General features: G+C 46.3%; 1 protein-coding gene across 7 annotated transcripts in view; it reads right to left on the bottom strand.

The window, feature by feature from the left end:
• RNF112 (ring finger protein 112) overlaps positions 1–27309 on the bottom strand; it is a 196990-nt gene that overhangs the window by 22489 nt on the left and 147192 nt on the right. For 6 of the 7 annotated variants that reach the window (XM_030210178.1, XM_030210177.1, XM_030210176.1 and 3 more), the window contains 4 exons: positions 20555–20611; positions 17916–18002; positions 8887–8983; positions 1248–1363 (listed from right to left, as the gene is read on the bottom strand). In XM_030210178.1, coding sequence (XP_030066038.1) covers positions 1248–1363; positions 8887–8983; positions 17916–18002; positions 20555–20611 — 357 coding nt within the window. The remainder of the gene's footprint in view (positions 1–1247; positions 1364–8886; positions 8984–17915; positions 18003–20554; positions 20612–27309) is intronic. The other variant, XM_030210182.1, reaches the window with a different exon arrangement.

Here is a 27309-nt window from a genome sequence, read left to right as displayed (position 1 = left end):
TCATCTCTCCAATTACAGGAAAGTCACTTACAGATTGGTTCTTTTCTCTGATTTTCTATTTTCAAGGTACCAAATGGTGGAACTTTCTACCAAAGACCATCAAATATCAAGATAATTACTTACTATTCCGCAAATTGTTGAAGTCATTTCTGTTTAGGAGCTTTCTTTCCACAGGTGAACTTCAACAAGTTTACAGTTCTACACAAGTTTGTTTTATCTTTGCAGTGTTTATCTTTGGAATGGTTTTATACTTTTGATATTAAGAGCAATGCATTATATATTGTTTTCCTTATATGCTTTTTTTCACTGTGCTTTGTAAGCCATATTGAACCTGAGGTTGCTTGGGATAAATAAGTTCTCCTAGAATCTATGTTTTCTCCTTTAGATCCAAATATTCCTTACAAATACAGTTCTGAAAAGTGTTTTAAGTAAGGGTCCTGCATGGTCTCATTTAAATGATATCACCCTTATGTGCAGATTCTATATCCTGTTTGTTTTCAGACAAAAAGTATTAAAAACTGGATTTGCATATATCTGTCCAATAATACAAAATGTTGCAGGTAACACAGCAGTAATAACACAGAAGGCCTCAAAAAACAAGACAAGGCACTATCTAAAGATTAGAATGCTGGTCCACAGACTATCTTGGTGGGTGAAAGAGGAGAGCAATGGGGTCCACACTTTTATGAAGCATCTATATTGTAGGACTAACCCAGTGACCAGCAAAAACTAAAGGAGTACATCTAGATGTCCCCCCCCCCCCCCCCCCCCCCCCCCAGTGGTTGCTTCTGAAAACCTGTTGTCTAATATGTTTGAATTGCTCAGTAAGAAACAAATCTGGAGAGGCGAAATTTAGGAGAAAAAAATCTACATCCTTTTTAGAAAGATGTCACAGAAAGTGCTGGAAAAAAACTATTATTAAATGCCTATTCTAAAACAATAAGAAGGGAGAGTTTTAGGTGAGGTACTTATAAAATAAATAAATTAAATTAAGGTAAACAATTTGTTTCTTTCTAATTTGTTTTGCTCTGTTAATTTGAAAGAAAAATTTCCAAATATTTATTTTTTTTAATTTAGTGGTTGTTTCCCTCTTTTTGTAACAGTATATATTATTGCTGTATTTGGATTTTTCAGTTTCAATGTAATATTTGAAGTTAAGATTTTGATGGTGTTTAAAATTAAAGAATTTACAGCAGAAGGTGGAAGGGCAAAATTTTCAGAGAATACTCTATAAAATTGTTTCATACCTTAATCCTTCTTTCTAACTGTTCGAGTGTGAGTTTATTTTGATCATCATCCTTCTTAGTGTATTTCAGAGCACAATTAAGGCTACTGTACATCTTACAGAGATCTTCAGCGATATCTGAAGTGGGATGGAAGAGAGGTTAAGAGAAAGGTTTCCAGTTCCTGCAGCAGCAGCCAAATTAAAAAGACAGAATCATCACACTGTGGCCTATATTTCAGAAGCAACTCCATATGTAAATACTGGCACATAGTTATGTAGATTGGCCACATGTTCAAATAGCATTTTAGAAAGCCGCTATATACACATGAAGATCCAAATCACACAGAGGTTTAAGGGATGTGGCTTGGATGGGCCCAAAATAGATACATATTCTCCCTTTTACAAAGGGAGCACACATGTATATCAAAAATGTTCCTTTGCTGGCTTTTATATCTGCTCTGAGGCACGCACAAGTAGCAGCATGAAAGGGCAAGTACAAAGGTTTACAGAACCCTAGACAGCAAGAGAGCACCCCCTTGGAGGAGGGTGGAGGAGTAGACTAGTGGTAAGTGCAGCGGACCTTGATCCTGGGGAAGTGGGTTCAATTCCCACTGCAGTTCCTTGTGACCCTGGGCAACTCACTTAACCCTCCATTGCCCAAGGCACAAAGAAGTACCTGTAAATACCAAGTAAACCGTCTTGAATGTAGTTACAAAAAGACACAGAAAGGCAGTATATCAAGTCCCATTCCCCTTCCCTTTCAAACCCCCAATCATATTTTAAGCAACTACTCTTCCTCCTCCAGAACACTCCCAACAGCATGACTATCTTCCCCCTCCTACCAACACACCAATACACACTACTAGGGGTCAGAGGCACCATTCTGAATCTGGGCACCTGATGGAACAGGAAACACTGGAAATCGCTCCTGCTGGGGATATGATGATAAGTACATATAAGTAAATAAGTAATGCCACACTGGTTTGGGAGAATGATGGTGCTGTGGAACAGGGGGAATGAGATCAGGGATGAGGGCTATACAATGTGGTATAAGTGCCAGAAACCTTGCAGATTACAAAATTGGCATCTGCATTTGTAGTTGACGACATTTACACATAGCAATCCCTGCAGGACCATGCTTTTTGTGCATGTCAATATATGCCCTATATATTTGGCAGAGCACTTTGTAAAATACTGGGGTAATTGAGCAAGTCGTGACCTGCACATCTCAATTCCCCTCTCCATGGCCTATCTAAAATAGACTGCTGTAATGTGATTTTTACCAAGGTCTAACAGACAACAGAAAAGTAAAAAGAGCGGTTACCCTAAAAAAAAAAAAAGAAAAGAAAAAGAAAAGACGAATGGCAACAACCTAAGGAAGAGATGATAGACAATTATGTTCCAATATAATAACAATTAATTAAAGGAATTGACAGTGGCCCGACACAGCTGTATTTCAGCATGGTGTGCCTGCATCAGAGTTCCACAAACAGCATAACATACATAAAAACAAAGTTAATACTAATAAATCAATTAAAAAACATTTAACAATCATAAATACACAAACTGAAATGAAGATTGACCACAAAAATAGCAAATACATAATTGAATTAAATGATGTGCATACAAAAATGAGTTAAAAGAGGTCCAAAAAAAACTTCATAATTGTAAGAACATATAAAACCATATACAACCTGTAATATGCCAAATGTCTAGTTCTGAATAGTAATAATCCTTGAATATCTTTAAATTGTAGGGAATAAGTTGTGCCAGAGTCTTCTGGTGCGTGTGCAGCGCACACCGCGCATGTGTGGACTGATTTCGCACCCGTCGCGTGAGCACGTCTCGTCAGTTAATTCAAAAAGCATATAAAGAAATAAATAACAACTCCAAAGGGGAGGAGGGCGGGTTTGTGAGAACAATCAGCCTGCTGTCCTCAGAGAATACCTGCTACAGGTAAGTATCTTCACTTTCTCCAAGGACAAGCAGGCTGCTTGTTCTCACATGTGGGGTATCCCTAGCAACCAGGCTCACTCAAAACAATGAACACTGGTCAATTGGGCCTCGCAACGGCGAGAACATAACATAGATTGACCTGAAACCATAAACAACTAACTGAGAGCGCAGCCTGTCACAGAACAAAAATGGGTCTAGGGGGGGTGGAGTTGGATTCTAAACCCCAAACAGATTCTGCAGCACTGACTACCCAAACTGACTGTTGCGTCGGGTATCCTACTGAAGGAAGTAGTAAGATGTGAATGTGTGGACTGATGACCACGTCACAGCCTTGCAAATCTCCTCAATGGAAGCTGACTTCAAATGAGCCACTGATGCCGCCATGGCTCTAACATTATGAGCCATGACATGACCCTCTAGAGTCAGCCCAGCTTGGGCATAAGTAAAGGAAATACAAACTGCAAGCCAATTGGAGATTGTGCGTTTTCCAACGGCGACTCCCCTCCTGTTGGGATCAAAAGAAACAAACAACTGGGCGGACTTGTCTGAAGGACTTTGTCCGCTCCACGTAAAAGGCCAATGGTCTCTTACAGTCCAAGGTGTGCAAACTGCTTTCGCCACGGCGGGTATGAGGACGGGGAAAGATTGTTGGCAAGACCATAGACTGATTCAGATGGAACTCAGACACCACCTTTGGCAGAAACTTAAGGTGCATGCGGAGTACTACTCTGTTGTGATGAAACTTGATATAAGGTGCATGCACTACCAGGGCCTGAAGATCACTGACTCTACGAGCCAAAGTAACAGCCACCGAGAAAGTGACCTTCCAGGTCAAGTACTTCAGATGGCAGGAATTCAGTGGCTCAAAAGGAGCTTTCATCAGCTGGGTGAGAACAACGTTGAGATCCCATGACACTGGTGGAGGTTTGACAGGGGGCTTTGAAAAAAGCAAACCTCTCATGAAACGAACAACTAAAGGCTGTCCAGAGATAGGCTTACCCTCTAAACGGCAATGATAAGCACTAATCGCACTAAGATGAACCCTTACTGAGTTGGTTTTGAGGCCAGACTCTGATAAGTGCAGAAGGTATTCAAGCAAGGTCTGCGTAGGACAAGAAAGAGGATCTAGGGCCTTGCTGTCACACCAGATGGCAAACCTCCTCCATTTGAAAAAGTAACACCTCTTTGTGGAATCTTTTCTGGAAGCAAGCAAGACTCGGGAGACACCCTCTGAAAGACCCAAGGAGGCGACTTCTAAGCTCTCAGCGTTCAGGCCGTGAGAGCCAGAGACTGGAGGTTGGGATGTAGAAGCAACCCCTCATTCTGGGTGATGAGGGTTGGAAAACATTCCAGTCTCCACGGTTCCTCAGAGGACAACTCCAGAAGGAACCAAATCTGAAGCGGACAGAAGGGTGCAATCAGGATCATGGTTCCGCAGCCTTGCTTGAGTTTCAGCAAAGTCTTCCCCACCAGAGGTATGGGAGGATATGCATACAGAAGGCCTGTCCCCCAATGTAGGAGAAAGGCATCTGACGCTAGTCTGTCGTGGGCCTGAAGCCTGGAACAGAACTCAGGAACAATGTGATTGATCTGAGTGGCAAAAAGATCCACCGAGGGGGTGCCCCATGCTCGGAAGACCTTGCAGCCCTTATTCAGTGACCACTCGCGAAGTTGCATTATCCTGCTCAACCTGTCGGCCAGACTGTTGTTTATGCCTGCCAGATAAGTGGCTTGGAGAAACATGCCATGATGGCGTTCCCAAAGCCACATCTGGATGGCATGCCCAAAGCCACATCTGGACAGCTTCCTGACACAGAGAGCGAGATCCAGTGACTCCCTGCTTGTTGGTGTAATACATGGCAACCTGATTGTCTGTCTGAATTAAAATGATTTGTATGGCCAGTCGATCTCTGAAAGCCTTTAGAGCGTTCCAGATCGCAATTCCAGGAGGTTGATCTGAAGACCTTTTTCCTGAAGGACCAAGCTCCTTGAGTGTGGAGCCCATCTATCCCAGGAGGGATGCATCCGTTGTCAGCACTTTTCGTGGCTGAGGAATTTGGAATAGGCGTCCCAAGGTCAAATTGGATCGAATCGTCCACCACTGAAGGGAAGTCTGAAAGTCGGTGGACAATTGGATCACATCCTCTACATCCCCCGCAGCTTGACACCACTGGGAAGCTAGGGTCATTGAGCTGGTCTCATGTGTAGATGTGCCATGGGAGTTACATGAACTGTGCCCCAGGAGCCTCAACATCTGCCGAGCCGTGATTTGTTGAGACGCTCGCACTATGGACACTAGGGACAGGAGGTTGTCTGCCCTTGCCTTGGGAAGATAAGCATGAGCTGTCTTTGTGCTGAACAGAGCTCCAATGAATTCCAATTTTTGAACTGGGGTGAGATGGGACTTGGAATAATTTATCACGAACCCCAGTAGCTCTAGCACCTGAATAGTCATCCGCATGGACTGTAGAGCACCTGCCTCCGAGGTGCTCTTCAACAGCCAATCATCGAGATAAAGGAACACATGCACTCCCAGTCTGCGTAGCGATGCTGTGACTACCGCCAGGCATTTTGTGAAGACTCTGGGCGCAGACGCCAGACCAAAGGGCAGTACATGGTACTGAAAGTGCTGTGTCCCTAGCCGAAATCGAAGATACCTCCTATGAGCTGGAAGTATCAAGATGAGTGTGTAAGCATCCTTTAAGTCCAGAGAGCATAGCCAATCGTTTTCCTGAATCATGGGAAGAAGGGTGCCTAGGGAAACCATCCTGAACTTTTCTCGGACTAGAAATTTGTTCAGGGCCCTTAGGTCTAGGATGGGATGCATCCCCCCTGTTTTCTTTTGCACAAGGAAGTACCTGGAATAGAATCCCAGCCCTTCTTCCCCTGGTGGAACGGGGTTCGACCGCTTGGGCCTGTAGAAGGGCAGAGAGTTCCTCTGCAAGTACCTGTTTGTGCTGGGAACTGTAAGAATGAGCTCCCGGTGGGCAATTTGGAGGTTTGGATTCCAGATTGAGGGTGTATCCTAACCGGTCTATTTGAAGAACCCACTGGTTGAAGGTTAAGAGATGCCACCTTTGGTGAAAAAACATCAACCTCCCCTCTACCGGGAAGTGGTCCGGTACGGACACTTTTACTGAGACTATGCTGAACTGGAGCTAGTCAAAAGCCTGTCCCTTGCTTTTGCTGGGGAGCCGCAGTGGACTTAGGCGTACACTGTTGACGAAAATGAGCACGCTGGGACTGAGCCTGGGCAGGGTGCCGAAAAGTAGGAGTGTACCTACGCCTAGCATAAGAATAGGAAGCACTCCTCTTCCCGCCAAAAAACCTCCTAGATGAGGAGGTAGTAGCAGAAGACGCCCCGCGGGAAAGAGAATCCATAGCATCATTGTGCTTCTTGAGCTGGTCACCCAGATCCTCTACTTTCTCACCAAAAAGCTTATCCCCCCGTTAAGGAACATCCACCATCTGCTGCTGGACCGAATGATGCAGGTCAGAGACACGCAGCCATGAGAGTCTGCGCATCACTGTACCCTGGGCAGTGATCCTGGATGCTACATCAAAAAAGTCGAACATACTCCTGGCCAGGAATTTTCAACACGCCTTCTGCTGCTTGACCACCTAACGAAAAGGCTCGGCCTGCTCCGGAGGGAGTGCATCAACCAAGCTAGACAGTTGCCTCACTGAGTTCCGCAAGTGGATGCTCGTGAAGAGCTGGTATGTCTGGATCTTGGCAGTGAGCATAGCGGCCTGATACGTCTTCCTCCCCAAAAGAGTCAAGGTTCTAGCTTCTCTGCCTGGGGGCGCCGAGGCATAGTCCCTAGTGCTCTTGGCTCTTTTGAGGGCGGAGTCCACCACCATGGAATTGTGAGGTAGCTGAGACCACATCAATCTAGGTTCACCATGGATCCAATGTTGGGATTCAGCTTTTTTCGGGATCATGGGATTAGACAGAGGGAGCAACCAGTTTCACATAAGGCCTTCCTTCAGTACATTATGCAAAATTGCAGCCTCTCTAGGCGGAGAAGGATAATCCAAGGACCCTGAGATCTCAGCCCTGGGCTCATCCTCAACCTCCATAGGGAAGGGAATAGCCGCAGCCATTTCCTTGACAAAGGAGTTAAAGGATAGACTCTCCAGTGGAGAAAGTCTCCTTTCTGGTGGAGGGGAAGGTTCAGAGAGAATCCCATAGGACTCATCAGAAGAAAAGTACCTGGGATCTTCCTCTTCCTCCTACGAACGTTCATCTTCAGTATCGGACAAGACATCCCTCAGAGCAGTCCAAAACTGAGCCTGTCTGGACACCAAGGAGCAACGTACTCGATGGTGGTGCCGAGAAGTCAACGCCCGCCTGGACTGCGGTGCACTTCCTCCACCGATGTAGAAGGGGAGTCAACCTGGGTGGCAGCCGACACCTTCGCATGTGTCTCAGCTCTGCCTCTGCTCCTGCCCTTCCAGAAACAGGAAATGAGGGCGGGAGCAGAGGGAGAGCTGAGACACATGCAAAGGCAGTTTGAAGCGCCGCTCGCCTTCACTGTGGACGCCGCACCCCAAGGTAAGAATTTTTAAAATACAGCCAGCACTTAGGAAGGCGAGGAACTGCCGGAGGACAGGTCGTGCTTGGAGGGCAGAGAGAAAGAGAGGGAGGGAGGCGCGAGGGCGTGGAAGTCCAAGGAGAGGGAAGTCATCCTGGAACTCGATGGGGAGGGGGTCGTCCTGGAACTCAAAGGGGAGGGAGGGAGGGAGGCGCAGGGGTGTGCAACTCGAACGAGAATGGGGGGCATGGAACTCGGAGGGGAGGGAGGGGATCCTGGAACTCGAAAGGGAAGGGAGGGGAGGAAGGTGGTCCTGGAAAAGGGGAGGGGAGGGAGGGGGTCCTGGAACTGAAAGGGGAGGGGGGAAGGGGTCCTGGAACTGAAAAAGGAGGGGGGAGGGGGGCCTGAAGCTCAAAGGGGAGGGGTGCATGGAACTGGGAGGGCACACAGAGAGAGAGGTAGGGAGGGGGCCTGGAACTCAGAGGGGAGAGAGATGGAGGGATGGAGGAGAGGCCATGGGAGAATGCAGAGTTGATGCACATGTAAGGGGGGAGGGCAAGGGACAGAGGAGAATTGCTGCACCACGATGGATGGAGGGGGCAGGGGAGAGATGCTGCACATGGATGGATGAAGGGGGCAGGACACAGAGGACATTTGCTGCATATGGATGAATGCAGGGGAGAGAGCATAATTGGTGCACACGGGACACACACTACACTCTCTCACTCACACACATTCTGTCTCTCTCTCAATCACACACTGTCTCTCAATCACACACACACACACTCTCTCTCTGACACACACTCTTTCTCTCTCACACATACTCACTCACTCTCTCTCACACATACTCTCTCCTAACAGTTTCCTTAAAAACATAATTGCCATTAGAGGACAACCTTGCTAGCGCCCGTTTCATTTCTTTCAGAAACGGGCTTTTTTAACTAGTATCATATATGTAGATCAGTGACTGGTTGGAAGGAGTTTCTGATCTTTTGGGACATTTTCTTTGATGGCATTTTACAACTGATCCATTGGATACTAGAAGGTATGTGACATGTTTGATAGCTGGTCCCCTCACAGAACTTCTTAAACAATTTTTAAACTGGCACAAATATCATGTAAATTTGTAATATGACATATATATGTCAGACCGCATTCCTAATGAGCTACCTTGTGTATTCCCTACACGAGAAGGCAGGAGACAGCAGCGAGATTTGTACTTCAGTACCTCCAGAGTCCTTGGGTATTTGGAACACATTAGCAGTTTCTGTAAAAACAGAGCAAGAAAGAATTTCACAACTCTGTATTTTCACTTTCTCAAGATTTCTCTTTATCCTCTTCCCTATTTCTTCTGCATTTCTAACTCCTGCCTCAAGACCCCATTGCCTTTATTGTTCTATCTCCCAATTTATTTCTCTGTCCAAGCCCTTTGCCTATTTCTTTTGTTCTTCTAACATTTCTCTTTAGCTCACTTCCCTGTCCCTTATTTTCATTTGACTCCACTTTCTGCTATGTCCTAACATAAAATCCAGTTACTGCCCACAGTCAATTTTATTTTAGCATTGTCCTTTCAAATCTGGAATGACCTACTAGGCTATTTCCACTCATTACTACTACTACTACTATTTAGCATTTCTATAGCGCTACAAGGCATACGCAGCGCTGCACAAACATAGAAGAAAGACAGTCCCTGCTCAAAGAGCTTACAATCTAATAGACAAAAAAATAAAAAAAAGTAAGCAAATCAAATCAATTAATGTGAACAGGAAGGAAGAGAGGAGGGTAGGTGGAGGCGAGTGGTTACAAGTGGTTACGAGTCAAAAGCAATGTTAAAGAGGTGGGTTTTCAGTCTAGATTTAAAGGTGGCCAAGGATGGGGCAAGACGTAGGGGCTCAGGAAGTTTATTCCAGGCGTAGGGTGCAGCGAGACAGAAGGCGCGAAGTCTGGAGTTGGCAGTAGTGGAGAAGGGAACAGATAAGAAGGATTTATCCATGGAGCGGAGTGCACGGGAAGGGGTGTAGGGAAGGACGAGTGTGGAGAGATACTGGGGAGCAGCAGAGTGAGTACATTTATAGGTTAATAGAAGAAGTTTGAACAGGATGCGAAAACGGATAGGGAGCCAGTGAAGGGTCTTGAGGAGAGGGGTAGTATGAGTAGAGCGACCCTGGCGGAAGATGAGACGGGCAGCAGAGTTTTGAACCGACGAGATGGGAGAGGTGACTAAGTGGGAGGCCAGCAAGAAGCAGATTGCAGTAGTCTAAACGAGAGGTGACAAGGGTGTGGATGAGGGTTTTGGTAGAGTGCTCGGAAAGAAAGGGGCGGATTCATTAACTTTCTTCTTCCCTGTGAGGGCTTATTTCAGGCCCAGATGCACTAACTCCACACTAAAGCAAGCATACATACCTGTAGCAGGTATTCTCCGAGGACAGCAGGTTGATTGTTCTCACAGGTAGGTTGGCGTCCACAGCGGCCCAGGAAACGGCAAATTTTTTCAGAGCAAAAATAAAAAAGTTTTGCCAGAGCCTTCTGGCGCATGCACCGCACATGCGCGGATGACTTCCTGCACGTCGCATGAGCGTTCCCGCTCAGTTTAATCAAAAAGGAAAAAAATAAACAAACAACAACTCCAAAGGGGAGGTGGGCAGGTTTGTGAGAACAATCAGCCTGCTGTCCTCGGAGAATACCTGCTACAGATACGTATCTTCGCTTTCTCCGAGGACAAGCAGGCTGCTTGTTCTCACATGTGGGATATCCCTAGCAACCAGGCTCATTCAAAACAAAGAACATTGGTCAATTGGGCCTCGCAACGGCGAGGACATAACAGATTGATCTGAAACCATAACAACTAACTGAGAGTGCAGCCTGCAATGGAACAAAATTGGGTCTAGGGGGGTGGAGTTGGATTCTAAACCCCAAACAGATTCTGCAGCATCGACTGCCCAAACCAACTGTTGTGTCGGGTATCCTGCTGAAGACAGTAGTGAGATATGAATGTGTGGACTGATGACCACGTTGCAGCCTTGCAAATCTCCTCAATGGCGGCTGACTTTAAGTGAGCCACTGACGCAGCCATGGCTCTAAAATTGTGAGCCGTGACATGGCCCTCTAGAGTCAGTCTTATAATGAAAAAAACAGTATGGGTTGTTAATCCTAAACAGGTAATCTAATACTCCAGAGAACTGAAAAACAGCCAAACACAATCCAAAGAGAAGTTCAGTCAGCTTGAGACCGATACCCCTGTCAGTATGATCCAACTGAGTGGTTCCTGATGAAGCCTTGTTATAGGTGAAACGAATTGGGCCCCGTTGAAAAACAACAGTTGAATTGTGGGTTTGTCAAGCCAGCATTTATTAAGCTAAGTTGATGCATGCCATGCTGTAGCTTGAACAATTTTTGTTACTCAGTTATCTTTAATATTTGTTCTCTATTATGGGCTTTTTTGTATTAAAAAAAATGTGCTCTACTATGGGCAATTTTGCATGATGCTCCTATATGGGCATTTTTGAATGAGTGGAGTAGGAAATATTTACCCCATGAAAGAAACTTGATCACGGGCACAAAGTCTTTTATAGATAATAGTGTCTTGTTGATTAGACCATGGCAGAAGCCTTGGTTTCTGAGGGTATTTCCCACTTTCCTCATTTCTTTACATTCCCTTTAGAGTCAGCCCAGCTTGGGCATAAGTGAAGGAAATGCAATCTGCTAGCCAATTGGAGATTGTGCGTTTTCCGATGGTGACTCCCCTCCTGTTGGGATCAAAAGAAACAAACAATTGGGCGGACTGTCTAAAGGGCTTCGTCCGCTCCACGTAAAAGGTCAATGCCCTCTTGCAGTCCAAAGTGTGCAAACTGCTTTCGCCACGGTGGGTATGAGGACAGGGAAAGATTGTTGGCAAGACAACTGACTGGTTAATATGGAACTCCGACACCATCTTTGGCAGGAACTTAGGGTGCATGCAGAGGACTACTCTGTTGTGATGAAACTTGATATAAGGTGCATGCACTACCAAGGCCTGAAGCTCACTGACTCTACAAGCTGAAGTAACAGCCACCAAGAAAATGACCTTCCAGGTCAAGTACTTCAGATGGCAGGAATTCAGTGGCTCAAAAGGAGCTTTCATCAGCTGGGTGAGAACAACGTTGAGATCCCATGACACTGGTGGAGGTTTGACTGTGGGCTTTGACAAAAGCAAACCTCTCATGAAACGAACAACTAAACGCTGTCCAGAGATAGGCTTACCCTCTACACGGCGGTGATAAGCACTAATCGCACTAAGATGAACCCTTACAGAGTTAGTCTTGAGACCAGACTCGGACAAGTGTAGAAGGTATTCAAGCAGGGTCTACGTAGGACAAGAAAGAGGATCTAGGGCCTTGCTGTCACACCAGACGGCAAACCTCCTCCACTTGAAAGAGTAAAACCTCTTCGTGGAGTCCTTTCTGGAAGCAAGCAAGACTCAGGAGACACCCTCTGAAAGAACCAAGGAGGCGACTTCTAAGCTCTCAACATCCAGGCCGTGAGAGCCAGAGACTGGAGGTTGAGATGTAGAAGCGAACCCTCGTTCTGAGTGACGAGTGCTGGAAAACACTCCAATCTCCACAGTTCTTCGGAGGACAACTCCAGAAGAAGAGGGAACCAAATCTGACGTGGCCAGAAGGGTGCAATCAGGATCATGGTTCCGCAGTCTTGCTTGAGTTTCAGCAATATCTTCCCTACTAGGGGTATGGGAGGATATGCATACAGAAGGCCTGTCTCCCAATGTAGGAGAAAGGCATTTCACACTAGTCTGTCGTGGGCCTGAAGTCTGGAACAGAACTGAGGGACTTTGTGATTGATCTGAGTGGCAAAAAGATCCACCGAGGGGGTGCCCCATGCTTGGAAGATCTTGCGGACTATGCCCATGTTCAGTGACCACTCGTGAGGTTGCATTATCCTGCTCAACCTGTCGGCCAGACTGTTATTTATGCCTGCCAGATAAGTGGCCTGGAGAAACATGCCGTAACGGTGAGCCCAAAGCCGAGTGGCCTAGTGGTTAGGGTGGTGGACTTTGGTCCTGGGGAACTGAGGAACTGCGTTCGATTCCCAGCAAAGGCAGCTCCTTGTGACTCTGGGCAAGTCACTTAACCCTCCATTGCCCCATGTAAGCCGCATTGAGCCTGCCATGAGTGGGAAAGCACGGGGTACAAATGTAACAAAAATAAAAAATAAATAAATCTGGACGGCTTCCTGACACAGAGGTCAAGATCTGGTGCCCCCTACTTGCTGTTGTTAATACACGGCAACCCAATTGTCTGTCTGAATTAAGATTACTTGTTTGGACAGCCAATCTCTGAAAGCCTTTAGAGCGTTCCAGATAGCTCTTAATTCCAGGAGGTTGATCTGCAGACCTTTTTCCTGAAAAGACCAGGCTCCCTGAGTGTGGAGCCCATCTACATGAGCTCCCCAGCCCAGGAGAGATGTATCCATCGTCAGCACTTTTCGTGGCTGGGGAACTTGGAATGGTTGTCCCATGGTCAAATTGGATCAAATCGTCCACCACTGAAGAGAATTCCAAAAGTTAGTGGACAGTTGGATTACATCCTCTAGATCCCCCGCAGCTTGAAATCACTGGGAAGCTAGGGTCCATTGAGCCGATCTCATATTTAGACGGGCCATGGGCGTGACATGAACTGTGGAGGTCATGTGCCCCAGAAGTCTCAACATCTGCCGAGCCGTAACCTGCTGAGAAGCTTGAACTATGGACACCAGGGACAGAAGGTTGTCCGCCCTTGTCTCGGGAAGATAAGCTCGAGCTGTCTGAGTGTTCAACAGGGCTCCAATGAATTCCAATTTTTGGACTGGGGTGAGGTGGGACTTGGGATAATTTATGACGAACACCAGTAGCTCTACCACCCGAATAGTCATTCGCATGGACTCCAGAGCACCCTCCTTCGAGGTGCTCTTCACCAGCCAGTCGTCGAGATAAGGAAACACATGCACTCCCAGTCTGCGTAGCGACGCTGCGACTACAGCCAGGCATTTGGTTAATACTCTGGGCGCAGACGCCAGGCCAAAAGGCAGTACACGGTACTGAAAGTGCTGTGTTCCCAGCCGAAATCGAAGATACTTCCTATGAGCTGGAAGTCTTGAGATGTGTGTGTAAGCATCCTTTAAGTCCAGAGAGCACAGTCAATCGTTTTCCTTAATCATGGGAAGAAGGGTGCCTAGGGAAACCATCCTGAACTTTTCTCTGACAAGAAACTTGTTCAGGGCCCTTAGGTCTAGGATGGGATGCATCCCCCCTGTTTTCTTTTGCACAAGGAAGTACCTGGAATAGAATCCCAGCCCTTCTTCCCCTGGTGGTACGGGTTCGACCGCTTGGGCCTATAGAAGGGCAGAGAGTTCCTCTGGAAGTGTCTGCTTGTGCTGGGAGCTGTAGGACTGAGCTCCCAGTGGGCAATTTGGAGGTTTGGATTCCAGATTGAGGGTGTACCCTAACCGGACAATTTGAAGAACCCACCGGTCGGAGGTTATAAGAGGCCACCTTTGGTAAAAAAACAACATTAACCTCCCCCCAACCGGCAAGTCTTCCAGTATGGACACGTTTACTGAGGCTATGTTGAACTGGAGCCAGTCAAAAAAAAGCCCGTCCCTTGCTTTTGCTGGGGAGCCGCAGTGGACTTAGGCGCTCTCTGTTAACGAGAACGAGTGCGCTGGGACTGAGCCTGGGCAGGCTACCGAGAAGTAGGAGTGTACCGACGCCTAGCATAAGAATAGGGAGCACTCCTCTTCCCTCCAAAAAACCTCCTAGATGAGGAGGTAGTAGCAGAAGACGCCCCGTGGGAGAGAGAATCCATAGCATCATTGTGCTTCTTGAGCTGGTCATCCAGATCCTCTACTTTCTCACCAAAAAGCTTATCCCCCCAGCAAGGAACAGCCGCCATCTGCTGCTGGACTGAATGATCCAGGTCAGAGACACGCAGCCATGAGAGTCTGTGCATCACTATACCATGGGCTGCGATCCTGGATGCTACATCAAAAGTGTCAAATGTACCTCTGGCCAGGAATTTTCGACACAACTTCTGCTGCCTGACCACCTGGTGAAAAGGCTCGGCCTGCTCCGGAGGGAGTGCATCAACCAAGCTAGACAGTTGCCTCACCGAGTTCCGCAAGTGGATGCTCGTGAAGAGCTGGTATGTCTGGATATTGGCAGCGAGCATAGCGGCCTGATACGCCTTCCTCCCAAAAGAGTTCAAGGTTCTAGATTCTCTGCCTGGGGGCGCCGAGGCATAGTCCCTAGTACTCTTGGCTCTTTTGAGAGCGGAGTCCACCACCATGGAATTGTGAGGTAGCTGAGACCTCATCAATCCCTGTGGATCCAATATTGGGATTCAGCTTTTTTCGGGATCACAGGATTAGACAGAGGGAATGACCAGTTTCGCATAAGAAATTCCTTGAGTACATTATGCAAAGGGGCCGTTGCAGCCTCTCTAGGTGGAGAATGATAATCCAAGACTTCGAACATCTCAGCCCTGGGCTCATCCTCAACCTCCATAGGGAAAGGAATAGCCACAGCCATTTCCCAAAGGAGGTGAAGGATAGACTCTCCGGAGGAGAAAGTCTCCTTTCTGGTGGAGGAGAAGGTTCAAAAGGAATCCCATAGGACTCGTCAGAAGAAAAGTACCTGGAATCCTCCTCTTCCTCCCATGAATGCTTATCTTGAGTATCGGACAAGACATCCCTCACAGCAGTCCGAAACTGAGCCTACCTCAACACCGAGGAACGACGTCCTGGATGGCGGTGCCGAGAAGTTTGACACACGCCTGGACTGCGGTGAAGCTTCCTCCACCAACTTCGAAGGGGAATCGAACTGGGTGACAGGCAGCACAGAGGTCGGGGACCTCACCACAGGTGAAGGGCCAGATGCCACTGCAGCAGACGGTACAGAAGACGCAAGCACCCCCCGACACCGAAGCAGACTGGCGAAGCAACCCTTCCAGAAGCTCTGGAAGCAGGGCCCTGATGCACTTGTCAAGAGCCGCTGTCGGACAAGGCTGCAGGATCGGTAAAGGAGCCGGTGGCAGAATCTGTCGAGGCTCGGGAGCAGGTACCAGGCTGCTAGACCGACGCATCTGCACCTCCTGAATAGAGGGAGAGCGATCCTCTCGGCGCTGGCGCTTCTCGGGTGCCGAATCAATCGACGCACCGGAGCTCCCGGCACCATGTGTTAAAGGAGAACGATGACGGTGCTTCTTTGCCTTCACTCGACGCCCGTCATCGAGACTCCTTGGTACCGAAGAGGAAGACGTGGAATCCTCACGTCTCCTTAGGGCCGGGTCCGACAAAGGCCGGTCCCGGGGGGCCTGCATAACAGGAGGCCTCAAGACAGGTGGAGACCCACTCAATGCCACACTGCTCCCAGCATGAGTTGGCCGTTCTGCAGCCATTACCTTTGCTCCTGACGTTGATGCATCCCTCGATGTCAATGCCGCCGACCTCGGTACCGATGTCGAAGGACCGAACTGAGCCCCAAAAAGCTTCTCTCGTTGGGCTTCTCGAAACACAGACTGCAAGCGGCTGGGCTATGCTCGGGCCCAAAGCACTGGATATACCAAGCGTGGGTATTGGTAACCGAGATGGTGCGGTTGCACCGAGTACAACTTTTGAAGCCGCTGAGTGTCTTCAATGACATGGAAGAAAAAACGGCCTCGGCGAAATCAAAAGATGCAATTGTGCCTTTGAAGAGAAGAAAGGCACAAAAAAAAGGGGTAAGAACCAGCCGCTTCGAACAAGAAAGCTTACAAAAGAAAAATACAGGAAAGTAAAAGTTTTTTTGTTTTTTTTTCTTTTAAAAGAAATGACGCAAATCGTCAAAAGACTCTTCCTGGGCCAAAAAACAGAGACAAACCGAAGTACGCTGTCTCTCTGCCGCAGAGAAGAAAAACTGAGCAGAAAAGCTCACGCGACGGGCAGGAAGTTGTCCACGCATGCGCGCCAGAAGGCTCTGGCAACACTTTTTTATTTTTGCTCTGAAAAAATTTGCCGTTTCCTGGGCTGCCGTGGACGCCGACCCACGTGAGAACAAGCAGCCTGCTTGTCCTCAGAGAAAAGCCCTTTCCTTATCTATCCCTGGTTGCTGCTTAATGATTTTCAAAACAAGCATGCATGAAGCTGCTCGCTGTTAACACATTTGCATGCGATATCCTTCAAGCCAGTCAGTCAGCTGAGCATGCGCAGAGCAGCTAAGCGTTAAGCGTGGATGCTCTGCGCATGCCGCAGACAAGCTAGGTTTATAATAGCTGTCTATAGCCTTTTTTTGTTTACTTTGATCCTGCCTGCCTTGAAGTGCCTGCATGCCAATTACAATGTGTTTAGCTGACACTGGTGTCAGCTAAATGAGCTGTGATAAGCTGATGAAGACCAGCTGGAACATGGTAAGCCCGGCTACTTTTGTACTGATCTCTCTGTAATGCTATGAAAGGTTTTGTTTGTTTTAACAAATTCTAAACCTTTAGCTCATATCTACAGCTCCAAGCTATTTTATTTTGCACTGCAGAAATAGTGAAATGGAAAAAAAAAAAACATTTTTTTGTCAGAGTTCAATTCTATTTCAAACCTCTGGCCCTTTAAAAAAAAACGAGAAATCACTTTCTTGAAGAGACAGACTTGTTGCAAATATATTCTGGTGTTTTCCCCTATACCCTCCTCTTGGAAGACATAACTTCCTCCCCTACAATGCCAGCACCAGATGGGCACAAGGGAGATTTCCAATGGGCACCTCAGCAGCTACTAGATTGAAGATCAGCTTCCTTGCACCAGCAAAAGACGGTCTGCAGCTCACAGCAGCCCCAGCCAGGAATTAACGAGAGTTGAAGACCTCTTGTTAGATTTTGCATGGTAAAGGTAGGGACTTCTTTTGTGCATGGGTCGGAAAATGGCTGTGCTGTGCATTGCCTTGTATGCACATTATAATAGTAATTAGCTTATCATAATAGCTTTGCATTTCATTTTCGTTATCTGCTAACGTGACAGGAAAATGGCTCGGAGAACCCTTTTGTGCATGTCTCATTTTACTACTTGCTCACTAAACTGGCTAGAACTAGTTTAAAAACCATGTTGCTGGCTCGTTACGTTTAGTGGATCTGGGCCTCAGTCTGGCCTGCTGAAAGAACAGTGATGGCACTACAAAAAAAATCAAATTTTATCAGCCTGTTATGTACCTTCATCATGTCCCTTAGGAACTGCTGACCTCCTTCTAGACCATAGGTGGTAGAAAATCCACAATCTTGCACTAGGATATCCAAATGCTGGAAAAGATCAAGCAAGCCATGATAAAATAGATTTAATAATACACACACACAAACACACACACACACCTCTGGAGGGCTTACAGTCTTGAAGTCTTTATCTAAGGCAATGAAAGGTTATCTGACTTGCTCAACGTCACAAGGAATATCAGAAAGATTTGAACCCTGGCTTCCTTGGTTCTCAGTTTGCTGCTCTGCCACTAGGTTACTAATCAAGACAATCTGTGTTTTATATCCACCATGTTAAAGTATCAGTCCCTCCCACAATGGAGGAACAACTTGAATCAATCAGGTAGATATTCAAAGCCATTTAGCCAGCGCTGACCGGTTAAGTCGCTGGATTGGGCCTAGCCACTAATTTTCAGCGGCACTTAACCAGCTCAGTGCTGCTGAAATTTGCAGTTAGCACCAAACTCAAAGCCGGCTATATTGAGGGCATTCCAGGGGCAAAATCAGCACTTGGTCGCTTAAATGCTGCTATTCAGCTCTTCGGTAAACAAGCTTAACGCATAAATGGGACCTCATAAAAAGTCTGTCCTATCTTTACACGCTAGCCCTTGGCTACTTAAGTGTTGAATATAGACTTAAGTGGCTATGTGTAGCCAGCTCAAAAATAACCGGATATTCAAAGCTGAAGCCCAGACAGGGCTGGGCTTTGAATATCTAGGCATAACTTCATTGGCAATGAGAAAAACACATACCATCAAACATTTTCCTTCATGTAGAAATGGCAACCTCCACGAGTAAAGCATGCCATGCTCTATCAACCTAGGCTGAAGGGGGGATGGGAGTTCCATACTTCCATCTATATTACCAAGCTTCCAATCTTCGTATTTTTTTTTATTTATACCCCGTGCTTTCCCACTCATGGCAGGCTCAGTGCAGCTTAGGTACTTATTTGTACCTGGGGCAATGGAGGGTTAAGTGACTTGCTCAGAGTCACAAGGAGCTGCCTGTGCCTGCAGTGGGAATCAAACCCAGTTCCCCAGGACCAAAGTCCACCACTCTAACCACTAACAGAATGGTTGGACAATTCCCTCAAATATTAGGTGGTTATGAAACAGGGCTATTTAGCACTGATACCACTGTGGGCGGTTATGTGGCTACCTAAGCAAGAGCTGCAGGGGGTGATTCGTCGAGCTCCACAGATTCTTAAAAGCCCTTTACAAATTTGGGGGAAATTACGGAAGATGTTTTCCCCAGGAGGCTTTACTTTTTACATATGGTGATTTGTTTTGCGCCAGGGTTTTGCTCAGGGGGGATGAGTTCTCAATACTGCCTGTGGGAATAGCAAGGGCTTCGGTTTTTGGATCAGCTCTGGGATGAGAGGGATATTTTGTCTTTCTCAGATCTCAAGGAGGATTATGGCCTTCCCACTCATCGTGAATATCAGTATAGACAAATTAGGGATTATATCCAACATAGAGGCAAGGGCAAACGCCATCTAGCAGAGACATAATTACAAACAGCAATGCTGGGTGGTAGTGGGAGGGGCTGTACCACTTGGTTGTATGATTCACAAATACTACACTATGTTGGTAAATGGGAGCAGGACCTGAGAGTCACTAATGAGCCACAGCAAAGGGATAAGTGCTTTAAATATTTGCTTAAGGTCTCAATAGCCAGCAAGCTTATGGAGAATGGATATAAAATCTTGTATTTCTGGTATTTCACTCCACAACACCTAGTTAAAATGTTTGGTCAGGGGACAGGACAATGCTGGAGCAACTGTGGAACTCTAGGGGACATGTATCATAATTGGTGGCTCTGTCCCATGGCGGACATGTATCATATTTGGTGGCTCTGTCTCATGGTGCAGCAATATTGGTCAGCAGTCTTGCAGCTAGTTCATCAGGTACTTCAGGTTATTTCTAGCTAAGGCAGAATATTGTTTGCCACACTTCAAGCCGATAGATATGAAAAAAGAACTTGGCTACCAGTATATTTGTTGCAAGCAAAACAGCATTGGCCGCAGCTTGGAAGCAGCCGGCTCTTCCTCCCATTTCAGCGGTATTGTGTAAACTAGACTATCTTTATCAGCTGACAAGGTTAACCGTGATGAGAACTGCTCAGATATTCACCTTCCACAATGTATGGGACACAAAGACTGGAGACAGCATACAAATGGTGATGTGCAGTCTGTAACTTAACTGTCTTCAGCTACTTGGTTAGGGGGATAGAATATAGCATTGGCTTGAGTGGCTACCTTGGGAGAATGGTTGAACTTGCTTTCCTGGTGGGTTGGGGGAGCGGAGATGGGTTGTGTTTTATGTACCATTATCTTTATGGTTTGTAACTGATGCACTGTTGGTTCATGTTTTTGTGGTTTATACAATAAAATAAATATTAAAAAAAGAAAGAAAAAGAAAAACCTCCGCCGGCTGAATAGCGGACCCAATGTTTCTATGATTAACTTACTTATGAATAACATGTTAAAAGCTTTTAACATGAGTTGCCAAAGCACATTCTGTTTCACACAAGGTCTTAGGGCCCTAGTGTGGGAAAAGAAGAGGAGGAGAGAGTCATAGAAGCAGAAGAAAATGGACTCTTACCTGAACTGGTTTCAAGAAGAATGTTTTTTCCAGCACATTGGCCACATGAAAAAACAACTGAAAATGGGATAGAGAAAAGAAAAAATAAACTAGGTTTTTCTTCTTCCAATATTTCATGGGAAAACTGTTATTTGTTTATGAGCAGTGATGTTTAAACCTTTGTATCTAATGGATCAAGACTGGAAGGGATTCTGAAAGGTCATAAAATCTACCCATCTCCTGCCCTGTCTAAGCATTCTAAAAGACAAAATGTTTGTCTATAGAACCAAAGAAAGATAGGACTGGCAGGGAGTCGTCTAGTTTACTGCTTTGTTTCAGATAGGATCCAATGTACCTATGCTGTCTGTCCTGCACAGATGTCTACTTGAACTGCCTTCAATGAACCTTCTACTACTGTGAACACATGTAGGTGGAGAAAGCTCCTGGTCAGGTCCAGCAATAGCCTCAGATCCACGAGGAGTAGGAAGAAGTGGGATAGGATGGAGAGTAAAAGATAAAGGGCCTCTTTTACTAAACAGCGCTAACAATTCCTAGTGTGGCGAATGGGCTGCACTGCATTTGCCGCATTGGAATCACTAGCTCAGATTATTAAGAGAGATCCCAAATGCGTAGCTTGGGCGTTGTCTTGGATAGTGCTTTGACCCTGGATCAACATATTTTGCATGTCTCAAAGGAATATATATATGTGGTCTGTCTATCAAATTAAACCTCTTTTTGAATATTACCAACCTTGATACATAATTCCAAGCAATTATTTTCCACTTTGCTTGTTGAAGAGGCGTTTATATGGGACTGATTGCAAAAATGTGTCCATCAATTGCAGCTAGTTTAAAATGCAACTGCAAGAATGATTTCAGGTTTCCAGTTTATTGGCACATCTGTTACAACAGTTTGTTATTGGCTTTTAAAAGCATTACTGATAGTGGGTCTAATTTATATGAATCAACTGCTACAGCACCAACCTCCTGCATGTGTTTAGATCAGCAGATTGGACACTCTTGACTCTGCCTCATTAAAATCACTTCCCTTGCTTGCACCGGAAAGAATGCATTTTCTGAATATCATCTGTCACATTAGAATGCTAAATCATGAACAATGCATAAATTGTCCAAAACAGGACTTTTATTTTTGGTTAAAATGCTTAAAACACAGCTTCTTGAACATGTTTAGGGTACCATGCCGGTTTGATCTGTAGGATTAACAGACAAAGGCCTGGCCTCACCTAATGTCTCCCAGAATGCACCACATGGACCAGGTGCCACCATTTTGAAGACAATGGCACTTGAGGAAGGACCAAGTGGGCATCGCTCCTGCATCATTTACAGCTACAGAGTCTGGGAGGCCCTGAGTAAGGGGTTGGGTTGGGAGAGGTGGGGGGGTCCCCACTACACACAAGGGACTATTTTGTTAAAATCAAGTCGTCAGGTCAAGTGGGGAGGGGGGGAAGGTGAAACAAAAAGGTGCCACTATACAGAGAATTATTTTTAAGTCAGGGAAGGGAAGTACTGGGGAAGGGGTCTCAACAAAGGGGGGAGGCTGTCCTAGACACCAGGGAATGACAGGTCCAGCAGGGGCAGGAGAGAGGGTGACGATGCAGAAAGCTAATAGGGCATGGATGTCAGGTCAGGCTATACCTGCCCTGGACCTGGCAAAAAAATTTACATGGTAATAACCTGTCAGAGGCCATGTTTTTCTTTTAAGCATTGGCACCGCATACTTAATGGCTTCACTTTATTTTCTAACTCCTCTTACTCTCTTACCTATCTATATGTTCCATTTTTGCTTATACCCTCCATTGTCAATTAAAATGTTCTATTGCGTACTATTGATTGCTCAAACTTATTCTGTTGGGGACCACTGGTTAACTCTCTCTCTTTCTATACACATACCAGATGGCAATAGAATATTCGACTCACAACATGTAAATGTTGAACATTAATTATCAACCCAGGACCTCAAAGCTACCAAGCCTGGCTATTCAATATAGAATGCATTCTCTTTCTTTTAAGAGCGCCACTGCTTAAGCGGATTGCACTGTAAATACAAATAAATAAATATACATTCATTTGAATGCAATGTGTGGCCACGTATTCCATATCAAGGTAAATCCACTTTCAACCCCATTCCTGCATTTCTTGCCAGCATATACCTTGTAGCCAGAGGCGTAGCTAGGTGGGTTGCCAGGAGAGTGGCCACTCCCCCAAATGGACTTCCGACTGACAGCGCCTATTTTTCATGCGATCTGTCATCAAAATATGCAACGGTGCCGTCGGCAGTCCGCTCTCCGCTTCCCCTGCACCCTCAACCTAGCTACACTTCTGCTCGTAGCATCTGCACAGCTGAGCTGGCAGTAGCTTTCTGCATCGGCCCCTGAATAAGGTAACCTTTTAACACTATAACTGGGTTCTGGCTCCTCCCCCAGCAATCCTTCATCTAGGTTTCCAGCAACAAATAGAAAAACAGCCTTTACCAAAGAAAATTCCTCTTGGGCTTTTAGCAACACAAGAAAACAAAATCTCCATGAAGAAAACATGACTTTTCTAACCCTCTTTCTGGCTCAGGCATTTCCCCTCCCCCCCAACCTCAGGGTTTTGTACCTTTCTTCAGTTTGTTTTGCACCTAGGAAAATGCCCATATTTAAGATGCATTTAACAGGATGCTAGGAATTATTAGGAAAGGGATGCAAAATAAGACCAAGAATATTATAATGCCTCTGTATCGCTCCTTGGTGTGACCTCACCTTGAGCATTGCATTCAATTCTGGTTGCCATATCTCAAAAAAAGATATAGCGGAATTAGAAAAGGTTCAAAGAAAAGTGAACAAATTGATAAAGTGGATGGAACTCCTCCCATATGAGGAAAGGCTAAAGAGGTTAGGGCTCTTTAGCTTGGAAAAGAGAAAGATGAGGGGGGATATGACTGACGTCTATAAAATCCTGAGTGGTGTAGAATGAGTAAAAGTGAATCGATTTTTCACTTTTACCCGTTCCAGAGCTTAACTATTCATTGAGTGAAAAAATATTTCTCCTATTTGTATTAAAAGTATTTCAATGTAATTTCATTGAGTGTCGCCTGGTTTTTGTACTCCTTTGAAAGAGTGAAAAAAAAAAAACGATCGTTTTACCCCTTCTACTCCACTCAGGAATTTGTGGACCTTAATCAAATAGCATTTTTTTTAAACATCCATGTGAGAAGTCACATGGACGCCATTCCAGAATGTAGTCACTGAATATCTGCTTTCCTACTACCCCCTCTTCTAAACCCCATCGCAACGCTAATCTTAATGGTTCCCAAATCTGAGCTTGACGGAACAGTTGTGGCATCCAGTGGTGATGTGCATGAAGCTCTGCGGTGTTCGGATGGTGTCCAATTCGCTCCGAAAGGAACGCAACCTTCCTAGGCCTGCTGGGGACAAGATGGCGGTTCCTTCAAGTCCCACAGAGTCCGGCATGGGGGCCATGTGGATAGCAGAGGTGGCAGCGGAAGTTACAGCAGCAAGGGAGCCGCTGCTGGATTGCCCATTTGCACCCATTGAGACTAAATTGGATAAAGTGCAGGAACAGCTGGAAAACTCAAACAAGGAGTTTTCTCAAATGCAGCAACAGACCAGTGATTTGGGAGGATTGAGTGAAAGTCCTGGAGGATTCACAGGCTTGGGTGCAAAAAGCCCTTGCCACCTACGAGTACAAGTTAGACGATCTGGAGAAAGATCAAGAAGAAACAACTTGAGGCTGCTGGTCACTCCAGAATCTATGGAAGATAGGGAGCTCATTGGCTTTCTGGAGGCCTTGTTCTCCCGGGAACTACAATTACCGGATCATCTGGGCCCCATATGAGTAGAACATGCACACTGCCTTGGAGTGCAGCAAGAGATGACTACGCAGCCTAGGGCTGTTATCCTACGGGTGCTCAACTATGCCCACAAGCAGGCCATCAGAGGTGGCAGGTCCCTTGTTTATAACAATACATCTATCAAGTGTTTTCAAGATTACTCCGCCACAATGGTCTCCCAACCCCACAGTATTGTGTTTATTTGCAAGCATCTGGTGGATCGCAAGATGTGGTTTGCCTTGCTTTACCCTGCACATCTGAAAATGACAGCACAGGGACAAATGCATCGTTTTGACACACTGGCATTGGTGCAGGCCTCTGTGGACCAACTACCTGTCACTTAGCTTGACTGGATAATAGGAAGGGCATCAGCCTGCCTTGGGTTGTTGTTTCTGTCTTTCAGCAGTGGTTTGGACGCCATACTTGTCTTATCTTTAGTTTTGAAATGCCCTTCAGGGTTGGGAGAGACATCACCGCCCTAGCTGTGGAGAACAGATTTCATTTTGCCCTTAAGTGCCACCACTCTGTTTCCCCTGTATATGTGTCTTGCTTTTGTTCCTGTCATGTCCCGTCCCCCCCCCCCCCCCCCCCCAGTTTTGTCCTTTTTTTTCTCCTTTCCTGGTACCAGATTTGGACCACCACGAGTCTCACCTATGATCCTACAGTAGTAGTGGATTGTATTTCCTTGGCTATGGGTCCTGCTGACTCCTTGGACTGTTTACTACAGAAGCCCTTAGTAGATCTCCACAGCTAGAATAAAGCTGAGCACATTTTCATCTGCTCTGAGCTGGTGTATACTTATGTGGCTAAAGAATAAATGTAGGTGTATGTGTTATACTATGGTGCTCCTTTTCAAAGCGGACAGATGTCTCAAAATGGCCAAAAATATGCCCATCTGCCAAAAATGTCTAAATCTTGATTTTTGGATGCTCAAATGGCATCATCTGAATGTCTGTTTCCCCACTCCACCTCACACACTGACCTCTGCTATTTGTCAGGAGCAGGGCTCGTGCTTGCTCGCTGCAGCCAGAGGTCCTTAGGTTAAAAAAAAGAGTGATATGGGCTGACACAAGTGGTGTATGTGAGGAAGGATGGTTCTTCAGGAAGCCTGTTCTGTCCTCCATCACAGGCACCACCTGGGGCAGCCCACAATTACCTTCTGCTCAGCTCAGGGACTTCACACATGCTGCTCGGGGGGGGGGGGGGGGGGGCTGGGATGCTCCTCAGGGTTCCCTCTAAGCTGTGCATGTGCACATGCACACAGGTCAGAAAGGGAGTAAACTTGCCTAGCAACTGCACACACAAAGGTTTTGCTGATTTCTTTATTGTGAACATAGGCTATACTGCACATATCAAGTCAAGGCTGAAAATCTGTGTACAAAATTTTTTTCATGTACACATGAAAATTAGAGAGAACACAGCTCAGGGTGAAGCAATTCTTGGGTGCCAGTTCAGACAGAGCTCACACTCCTCCCCCCCTCTCCATCAGCTTCCAGTGCAGAGGGAGTCATGGGGAAGGGACACAGAGGCAGGTCGAGGCAGGGTACATCCTTAACACCAGTGGGGACACCACCCTCCTTTGAGATTTTTGTAGCAATGCCAAGCACTACAATGCTTTGAGAGGTAGCAGGAAGGGAGCCTGGACTTCTTTTTCATTATATAAAAATGACCAAGGGGCCCTCTACTCTCCCACAGGGCCGGCCCTATTCAGAGAAAGAAAGCAGCAGAAGAGAACCAAGCGATTAAGATGTGCTACGGGGCAGTACATAATGTTCTCATTGAATCTGCACCACTCAGTATGAACCGCATGTACGGGCAGATATGCGCATATCCCCTTCATCCCACTTCCTCCACTCCCCATCTAACTAGCGGTACTCTTGTTAATAGCAGAAAACATGCTGTAGATTGGCACTGCAACCAAAGCAGATGGAGAAAAAAAAACTTTAAGTCGTGTTGGATAGAAATTTTTTTTAATTTTTTGTTACATTTGTACCCTGCGCTTTCCCACTCATGGCAGGCTCAATGTGGCTTACATATTGTATACAGGTACTTATTTGTACCTGGGGCAATGGAGGGTTAAGTGACTTGCCCAGAGTCACAGCTGCCTGTGCCTGAAGTAGGAATTGAACTTAGTTCCTCAGTTCCCCAGGACCAAAGTCCACCACCCAAACCACTAGGCTGCTGCTCCTCCACTCATCTGTGTAGGAGGAGGATTCATTTACTCTTGCTGAGCTTAGGGTTCAAAGTCTCAGGTTAACACACTTCAGTGAAAGGAAGAGCAGGCCTCAAAGCAGGGGCTGCCTCATTCCTCACCTTGGATCAAATACTGACTGCTCTTAATCATCTGGGATATTTTCTAGTGTGTTCAAGATGGAACACTTTTAAAATGTCAAGCATGGAGAAATCTGGAGACCCCACTTGCTGAAGCCATGCTCCAGCAGGCTTCCTCCTGGGAAGTCTTTCTCCAGGGGAGAGTTGGGCCCCCATTACTCTTTAGTAGGCTGTCCAGGGAGGTGAAGTCCCTGACCTGAGCATAAGGGAAACGTGGGCTGCCCCAGATAGTGCCTGTGAGGGAGGACAGAAGAGGCTTCCTGAACAACCATCCTTCCTTGCAGGCACCACATGAGGCAGCCCACATCTCCCTTCTGCCCAAGAACCCCTGGTTTTAGTGAACAGGCATGAGCTCTCTCCTGACGAGTACCTGAGGTCAGTACATGGTTTGGTGGGGGGAGGGGGAGAGAAGTAGAAGACTTACGGATGACACCATTTGGTCATCCAAAATTCTTGCGGCCTAACAGCCGCCTGAAATGGCAATGCCAAAACAGCAGCGTGCCCAAAGCTCATGTGTAGGAGTGGACAAGCGAACACTGTACACGGCCTGCAGCCATTACTAGACTGGCAGGACAACCTCAAGCTCTGTGCAT

Source organism: Microcaecilia unicolor, chromosome 7, assembly GCF_901765095.1.
Source record: "Microcaecilia unicolor chromosome 7, aMicUni1.1, whole genome shotgun sequence".
In the NCBI taxonomy this organism is placed as follows: domain Eukaryota; kingdom Metazoa; phylum Chordata; class Amphibia; order Gymnophiona; family Siphonopidae; genus Microcaecilia; species Microcaecilia unicolor.
Note: the sequence above shows the minus strand (reverse complement) of the source record. Positions and strands in the feature narration are given on the sequence as shown.